At 44.8% G+C, this 9,014-nt stretch overlaps 1 protein-coding gene across 1 annotated transcript in view; it reads left to right on the top strand.

Moving 5' to 3' along the window:
• Nucleotides 1-8,658, top strand: part of pam (peptidylglycine alpha-amidating monooxygenase) — a 178,904-nt gene extending 170,246 nt beyond the window's left edge. The window contains 1 exon segment of the mRNA XM_014145629.2: nt 8,169-8,658. Coding sequence (XP_014001104.2) covers nt 8,169-8,356 — 188 coding nt within the window. The 3' untranslated portion in view covers nt 8,357-8,658.
• Nucleotides 8,659-9,014: the final 356 nt, after the last annotated feature.

A 9,014-nucleotide genomic window follows, 5' to 3' on the forward strand; every position in this document is an offset into this window, starting at 1 on the left:
CATTGTTTGAAGTACAATAGACCAACATAGCTACTGTGGAGTAGGCATTGTGGTGCTCATGTGAATTTCCTTTCTTTTAAAGCTTCAGACTAGAGGTCGACCGATTATGATTTTTCGATAACGATTATTGGAGGACCAAAAAAGGCCGATACGATTAATCGGATGATATATATGAAATAATGACAATTACAACAATACTGAATGAACAATGAACACTTTTATTTTAACTTAATATAATACATAAATAAAATCTATTTGGTCTCAAATAAATAATGAGACATGCTCAATTAGGTTTAAATAATGCAAAAACACAGTGTTGGAGAAGAAAGTGAAAGTGCAGTATGTGCCATGTAAAAAAGCTAACGTTTAAGTTCCTTGCTCAGAACATATGAAAGATGATGGTTCAATATTCCCAGTAAAGAAATATTAGGTTGCAGTTATTATAGGAATAATGACGCGTCGACTATTTCTCTCTATACCATTTGTATTTCATATATCCTTGACTATTGGATGTTCTAATAGGCACTTTAATATTGCCAGACCTAATCTCAGGAGTTGATAGGTGTGAAGTCATAAACAACGCTGTGAATCAAGCATTGCTAAGAGCTGCTGGCAAACGCAGTAAAGTTTGAATGAATGCTTACGAGCCTGCTGCTGCCTACCACTGCTCAGTCAGACTGCTCTATCAAATATCAAATCATAGATTTAATTATAATATAATAAACACATAGAAATACGAGCCTTAGTTTCCGGATTTGACCATATTCATGACCTATCATTTCGAAAACAAAATGTTTATTCTTTCAGTGAAATACAGAACTGTTCCATATTTTATCGAACGGGTGGCAACCCTAAGTCTAAATATTGCTGTTAAATTGCACAACCTTCAATGTTATGGAATAATTATGTAGAATTCTGGCAAATTTGTTCACAGCGAGCCAGGCGGCACAAACTGTTGCATATACCCTGACTCTGCTTAAGAAAGGCAAAAGATGTTTATGGTTAGGTATATTCGTGCAACGATTGTGCTTTTTTCGTGAATGCGCCTTTGTTAAATCATCACCCGTTTGGCGAAGTAGGCTGTGATTCGATGATAAATTAACAGGCACCGCATTGATTATATGCAACACAGGACAAGCTAGTTAACCTAGTAATATCATCAACCATGTGTAGTTAACTAGTGATTATGTTAAGATTGATTGTTTTTTATAAGATAAGTTTAATGCAAGCTAGCAACGTTCCTTGGCTCTTTGCTGCACTCGTGTAACAGGTGGTCAGCCTGCCACACAGTTTCCTTGTGGAATGCAATGTAATCGGCCATAATCGGCGTCCAAAAATGCCGATTACCGATTGTTATGAAAACTTGAAATCTGCCCTAATTAATCAGCCATGTCGATTAATCGGTCGACCTCAACTTCAGACCAATGCCTACTTATCATTTAAAACTTCGTTTTTTGTTAGATTTAAGTTGTCCGAATGGAGAAAAAAAAACACTATCAAACAATTAGTCAGATCAGAATTGGATCAATTAGTCAGATCAGAATTGGATCAATTACTCAGATCAGAATTGGATCAAAGTGTCCTCCGGATGTGATGTGTTGCACACTGTTCTCCCAATCTCTGCAGAGGGCATCGGAGTAGAATTATTGTATTGCATTGACAGGCACGAGCTGTCTTTCAATCACCTGCGGTTGCGAGATGCGCTTTTGAGATCAAGGTGCAGGGCAGCGTGTATCCACCTCTGCACGTCTTGATATTCATTAGTGAGTTAGTGAGTTATTTGCCCAGTTATAGCTACATTTTGGTCAGCAAACAGGATTTGTACAGTCATTAATTAAAAGTCATGCTGAGTGCATCACCTGCGTGTGTGCCAGAGCAAGCGGGCAGTTGCCCGAGGAGAGAGAGAGAGAGAGAGAGAGAGAGACATTGCAGCAACTGGTAGCCTATAAAATAATCATAGACAACAGACCAACTAGATATTCAAAACATATAGTGTAGTCTGGCTAGTTACCTCGCTAGTTAACTATTTAGCTAGCATGTATTAATGTAATTGTCATGTCCTATGTCCTAAAAAAACTTACCACCGGCACTTGTGAATAACCGCAAATGGCCGACACGCAGTTGATGAACGGGTGCGTTAATAAACCAATGCTACTTATTTCGGTTGTAAAACAGTCTCTCAAGTGCTCAATATTTGGAGTTGAGATATACATTTGACACGATTTAGAATGCTGGGATTCCCCTCAATTCAATATTGTCCATGTAATTCTGACAACGTAAAGAAAATCATCTTCGAGTAGCCTAATTGATAAATAGCTCCCATGCTGTCAATAGATCTTCCCTGAAACCTGAACGTAGAAACATGGGATTTGGTTAACTAGTCACGGAGAAGTCATGACATTCCATCTGTCAAAATGTATAAGAACCCTGAGTAAAGCAACTGAAGCCAGTTGGGTAAATCACTTTTTTTATGTCTTATGGCACAGACACACCGGTAGCGTTTGCGGGCAGAGAGTACTTAGCACCTCTGAACAGACTTCCGGCAGTAATTTGCAAACCAAAAATGTCATCAGTCAGACGCCAACCAGCGTGTGGTCCCTAAAACACACCTTTTTGGCCCATGGTGTTACCAACCATTTTGTATTTTTGAGCAATTGATTTGATCTTTCGGACAAGTAAAACATCAGTCAAGCCCTTTACTGTGTCAGGATTAGCAAGGAACTAGCGTTGATCCGTTCAGTGTCTAAATGAAATCTAGTCAGACACTCAGTCTGATAACAGATTTGGTAATTACATACCTTGGTGTCCTTCTGTCTCAACCCACAATTGCCCCTTTTACATGTCAAGGTAGCAACTCCTATTATAGTAGTCCTGAGGTCACGTTGATATGGGTTAAGAGTCAAACTCCTCTCATAAAAGATGGACTAAATAGATGGACAGACATACAGAGATACTCTGCCCTGCTGCATTCCTTCCTAAGGTCATTTTCTCATGGCCTTACGTACGTCAAATAGTGCAGTTAATGTTTATCCCATTTTCTCCCCAATTTTGTGATATCCAATAGGTAGTTAAAACCTTGTTTCATCGCTGCAACTCCTAAACGGGTTCGGGAGAGGCGAAGGTCGAGACATGCGTTCTCTGAAACATGACCCGCCAAGCCATACTGTTTCTTAATACGCTACTCGCTTAACCCGGAAGTAAACTGTACCAATGTAGCAACGGTCATCAAAATTATTCAAATGTTTTCAAAACAATTCCAATAAATGCAACAGTTGGACAATCCCACTAATCCCTGAACTCCACATTTTTTAAATTTCTATTATCTATCAGATATTGGCTTAATTATAGAACATAACATATTTTTCTGACATTGACAAATAATGGAGTTCAGGGATTAGTGGGAATTCAGGTAGTCAGTTTATTGCAACATTGAACTTTTTATGATTGTATCAGGTATTTAAAAATATATTTCAGAAATGATATGTGCCTCATTTGCATAAATATGCCATCTGTATTTGCATATATGAATACATGAACATAAAGGGGTGAAACAGGGCTGCAACCACAACACCTGCTCTCTCTACCCTACCTGCTCTCTACCCTACCTGCTCTCTCCACCCTACCTGCTCTCACCTGCTCTCTCTACCCTACCTGCTCTCTACCCTACCTGCTCTCTCCACCCTACCTGCTCTCACCTGCTCTCTCTCCACCCTACCTGCTCTCTCAAACCTACCTGCTCTCTACCCTACCTGCTTTCTCCACCCTACCTGCTCTCACCTACTCTCTCCACCCTACTTGCTTTCTCCACCCTACCTGCTCTCACCTGCTCTCTCAACCCTACCTGCACTCTCTATGCTACCTGCTCTCTCTCTGCCCTACCTGCTCTCTCAACCCTACCTGCTTTCTCCACCCTACCTGCTCTCACCTACTCTCTCCACCCTACTTGCTTTCTCCACCCTACCTGCTCTCACCTGCTCTCTCAACCCTACCTGCACTCTCTATGCTACCTGCTCTCTCTCCACCCTACCTGCTCTCTCAACCCTACCTGCTCTCTCAACCCTACCTGCTCTCTCCACCCTACCTGCTCTCACTCTACCTGCTCTAGTACCCTACCTGCTCTCTACCCTACCTACTCTCTCTACCCTACCTGCTCTCTCCCCTACCTGCTCTCTCCACCCTACATGCTCTCTCTCTATCCTACCTGCTCTCTCTCTCTACCCTACCTGCTCTCTCAACCCTACCTGCTCTCTCCACCCTACCTGCTCTCACCTGCTCTCTCTACCCTACCTGCTCTCTCTACTCTACCTGCTGTCACCTGCTCTCAACCCTACTTGCTTTCTCCACCCTACCTGCTCTCACCTGTTCACTCCACCCTACCTGCTTTCTCTATGCTACCTGCTCTCTACCCTACCTGCTCTCTCTACCCTACCTGCTCTCTCCACCCTACCTGCTCTCTCTACCCTACCTGCTCTCTCTACCCTACCTGCTCTCTCTACCCTACCTGCTCTCACCTGCTCTCTCCACCCTACCTGCTCTCTCTATTCTACCTGCTCTCTCTACCCTACCTGCTCTCTACCTTACCTGCTCTCTCCACCCTACCTGCTCTCTCTACCCTACCTGCCCTCACCTGCTCTCTACCCTACCTGCTCTCTCTATGCTACCTGCTCTCTCCACCCTACCTGCTCTCTCCACCCTACCTGCTCTCTCTACCCTACCTGCTCTCTCTATGCTCTCTCTACCCTACCTGCTCTCACCTGCTCTCTCCACCCTACCTGCTCTCTACCCTACCTGCTCTCACCTGCTCTCTACCCTACCTGCTCTCTACCCTACCTGCTCTCGACCCTACCTGCTCTCTCCACCCTACCTGCTCTCTCTACCCTACCTGCTCTCTCCACCCTACCTGCACTCACCTGCTCTCCACCCTACCTGTACTCACCTGCTCTCTCTACCCTACCTGCTCTCTCTACCCTACCTGCTCTCTCCACCCTACCTGCTCTCTCCACCCTACCTGCTCTCTCTACCCTACCTGCTCTCTCCACCCTACCTGCTCTCTCTACCCTACCTGCTCTCTCTACCCTACCTGCTCTCTCTACCCTACCTGCACTCACCTGCTCTCCACCCTACCTGTACTCACCTGCTCTCTACCCTACCTGTACTCACCTGCTGTCTCTACCCTACCTGCTCTCTCTACCCTACCTGTACTCACCTGCTCTCTCTGAAAAATCAAATGCCTGGCTAATCCCAGTCTTTCTGTTTCTTGTTTCTTGTGGTATATGTGTTGAGACAGTGTGTTAAATCCCTTATGAAGCTTTAGCGTTCTTACAGATTCAACGATAAGACAAATAAGACAATGTATCCTGGGCCTCCCGAGTGGCGCAGTGGTCTAAGGCTGTGCCACTAGAGATTCTGGTTTGAGTCCAGGCTCTGTCACAGCCAGCCACGACTGGGAGACCCATGGGGCGGCGCACAATTGGCCCAGCGTTATCCGGGTTAGGGGAGAGTTTGGCCGGCAGGGATGTTCTTGTCCCATCGCGCACTAGCGATTCCTGTGGCGGGCCGGGGCGCAGTGCACGCTGACACGGTCACCAGGTGCACGGTGTTTCCTCCCACACATTGGTGTGGCTGGCTTCCAGGTTAAGCAGGCATTGTGTCAAGAAGCAGTGTGGCTTGGCTGGGTTGTGTTTCGGAGGACGCACGGCTCTCAACCTTCCGCTCCCGAGTCTGTACGGGAGTTGCAGCAATGGGACAAGACTGTAACAGCCAATTGGATACCATGAAACATTTCTGCAGTCATAACGTTAATGGGAAAGGCACAAACAAGAGCATGAAACAGTCGCAGGAGTAAAGGAAAGAAATCAATCTAGTGAGATTCAAGGTGATTTTGCTGAAGCACAGTAAATAGATGTCTGAAAAAGACAGGTGGGTGGGGCATGCGTGTTGCTAACCAATGTGTCGTAGGAAACGCCGTCTGACGGACAACCGAAGTCAGCTTGCAGGCGCTCGGCCCGCCACAAGGAGTTGCTAGAGCGCGATGAGGAAAGCCCCGCCAGGCCAAACCCTCCCCTTGCTGGGCCAATCATGCAACACCCTTTGGGGGTCCCAGTCATGGCCGGCTGTGACACACCCTGGGACTACAGCTGTAGTGGTGTCTCTGCAATGCAGTGCCTTAGACCACTGCGCCACTCAGGAGGCCATTGAACATGTTTTTAGTCCAGGAGGATGTTCAATGTAGGTCTGTGCAGTGCCACCTCCCCTTAGTTGAGAAATGAGCCATCTCTTGGTCTTCTTTGATGCTTCAAGCTCACAGCATGGCTGGTCGGAGGACTTTGTCACGTGCTGTAGAAATGATTGACACCATCTGTTGGCCAATGAGCAGAGTTGGGATCAAATCCATCAGGTCGGTTCAAGAAGTGAGATCGATTTGGATTGGTTGACAACCACTAAACCGCTCCAGGGGTGCTGCTCTGCGGTTACGTGTGTGTCCCAGGGTGGCGAAAACTTCCCTCTCGCAGAGCCCATCACCACCCTTAACCTTGGTCTTACCCCTAAGCAGTGGACACACAAACAGTCCTTTCAGAAAATTCTCTGCCCTTTTGTGAATTGGAATTACACACACCCAGCCGAATGGAAAAACTGCTATGCACAGAGATAGTCAAGGTTAAGGTCTCTTTGTCTAAGTGCAAACGGGCAGCCGTCCGATATAAAAAATGCAGCGCATACAACACGATCCTGATCAGGGAATCTCCAGAGGGCATGACGAGACGGTACAGATATGACCAATAAATGTAATTTATAATACTTTATGACCTGTCACTCTCTCAGATTGACGTCAATGGACTCTGGACGACTTTCATCCAATCACCTCACATAATGGGGTGCATCTCAAATGGCAGCCTGTTCCCTATATAGTACACCACTTTTGACCAGAGCCCTATGAGCTGTGAATAGGGTGCCACTTGTGACTCAGCCAATGATAAACAGATGATTCACCGACTACAGTACAGTGCAAGGGGAGAAATGATGATGTAGAGGTGTCTAGACTCAAGATGGGGTTTGATAGAAGTCACCGTGGTGGAGCCGCTGCTCCCAGGCAGATGGTGTCATGAATAGGGGCTGTTGAGGTGTTGATACCGGTCTTATTGTGACGACGGAAGATATGTTGTTAGATCAGACAAGCTGGTGGTATTATGCAACACATCTCTGTTTGGTACTTTAGTGTGACGTTGATGAATGAAATACAAACTCCCTTATTAAGCAGTGATAATGCTGATTCTGTTTCAACGTTGGTTCTTGAATGCTGCTGAGCCTTTGTGATTATATCTGATGTGGAATTTGTCAAGCGAAACAGTACCCTGTGCCGTCCCACAAAGAGAATAGATAGCACATGGGAGACATCTATGATATCTCTAACAGGCAGCTGCTCAGATCTCGATCAAGCATATTCCTGGACTAAAAAGCACTTTCAGTGGACGATTCTCCATTGCACATGCTTTTTTTAAAGGGGCAATTTTCAGTTCAAACAATAACAAATTAGTCACTGGTTGAAACAAATGGGTCTGTAGAAAATGTAACCACTGTCAAATACATAGACAGAGCAATGGATGCAAGGACTGACCATTCATTTTTATCAACATTTTAGTTTTAACCATGTTGTGAGGCTATACAGTGTTGGTTTCAAATTACATTGTTTACAAACAATGGAGTTAAACAAGCTCACCCCTTTAAGTCTAGTTTTAAGTCCAGTAGGTTCAACGTGGGTTTGTCTTAGGTCAGAAAAACGCTTTCAGTTTCTCCAAAGCACAGGTTTTCGGTCCAGAAGTAGGTTCAATCTGGGTCTATGCAGTGCAGCGTCCCCTAAAACACGATGAATCTCTCTGAAATGGGGAAAGACTCACTGAAATGGGAATAGACTCTGAAATGGGAAAAGACTCACTGAAATGGGAAAAGACTCTCTGAAATGGGAATAGACTCTCTGAAATGGGAATAGACTCTCTGAAATGGGAATAGACTCTGAAATGGGAAAAGACTCACTGAAATGGGAATAGACTCTCTGAAATGGGAATAGACTCTCTGAAATGGGAAAAGACTCACTGAAATGGGAATAGACTCTCTGAAATGGGACATCTTTGTAATCTTTTCCCCTCTTTGATGTTTTCCTTCTCCCACAGGTAAAGCTGCGGGCGGTCTGAACCTGGGCAACTTCTTTGCCACTCACAAGGGCTACACCCGGCAAGGCTTTGACCGTCTCAGCACCGAGGGTAGTGACCAGGAGAAAGACGACGAGAACGACACTGACTCGGAGAACGAGGAGTACTCGGCCCCGCCTCCCCCTGTCGGCCCCTCCTCCTCCTCTTAGGACCCCCCACCACCCCACCTCGAAGCCGTCCCACCAAATGCCAACCGACCCTTGGCTCCCGTGGTCAGGATGTACTATAATCGTATGTGTATCTATGTTTGTGTTGGCTGCCAATCGTTCCTATTTATTTGTGCAAAAAAAACATTCTTGATACGATGTGCCACTTTCTTGCTTTGTGAGTTAATGGGACCAGAGATTTTAAGTAAGAGAACACTGGTAGGTCGAGGAGTGATGCTTTTTAGAATATCATTTTAACGGGAAGGAGGAAAACGAGGGGTAGTTTTATTTTTATAATTAATTATCTACATAAATTTCTTCCACTTACAGTACTTAATCAACCAGATGCTTTAATGTTATGTTTTCAGGTTTTTTGGTCCAGAAACTTTGGTTGATTACTTTTATCTGTACATTTGTGCCTTTTTAATTATGTATTTTGCCTTTCTGCAGCACCTACACTACCGTTCAAAAGTTTGGGGTCACTTAGAAAGGTCCTTGTTTTTGAAAGAAAAGAGAAAAAAATGTGTCCATTAAAATCACATCAAATTGATCAGAAATACAGTGTAGACATTGTTAATGTTGTAAATGACTATTGTAGCTGGAAACGGATGATTATTAATGGAATATCTACAGAGGCCCATTATCAGCAACCATCACTCCT

The sequence above is a fragment of the Salmo salar genome, chromosome ssa01, assembly GCF_905237065.1.
Source record: "Salmo salar chromosome ssa01, Ssal_v3.1, whole genome shotgun sequence".
NCBI classification, from domain to species: domain Eukaryota; kingdom Metazoa; phylum Chordata; class Actinopteri; order Salmoniformes; family Salmonidae; genus Salmo; species Salmo salar.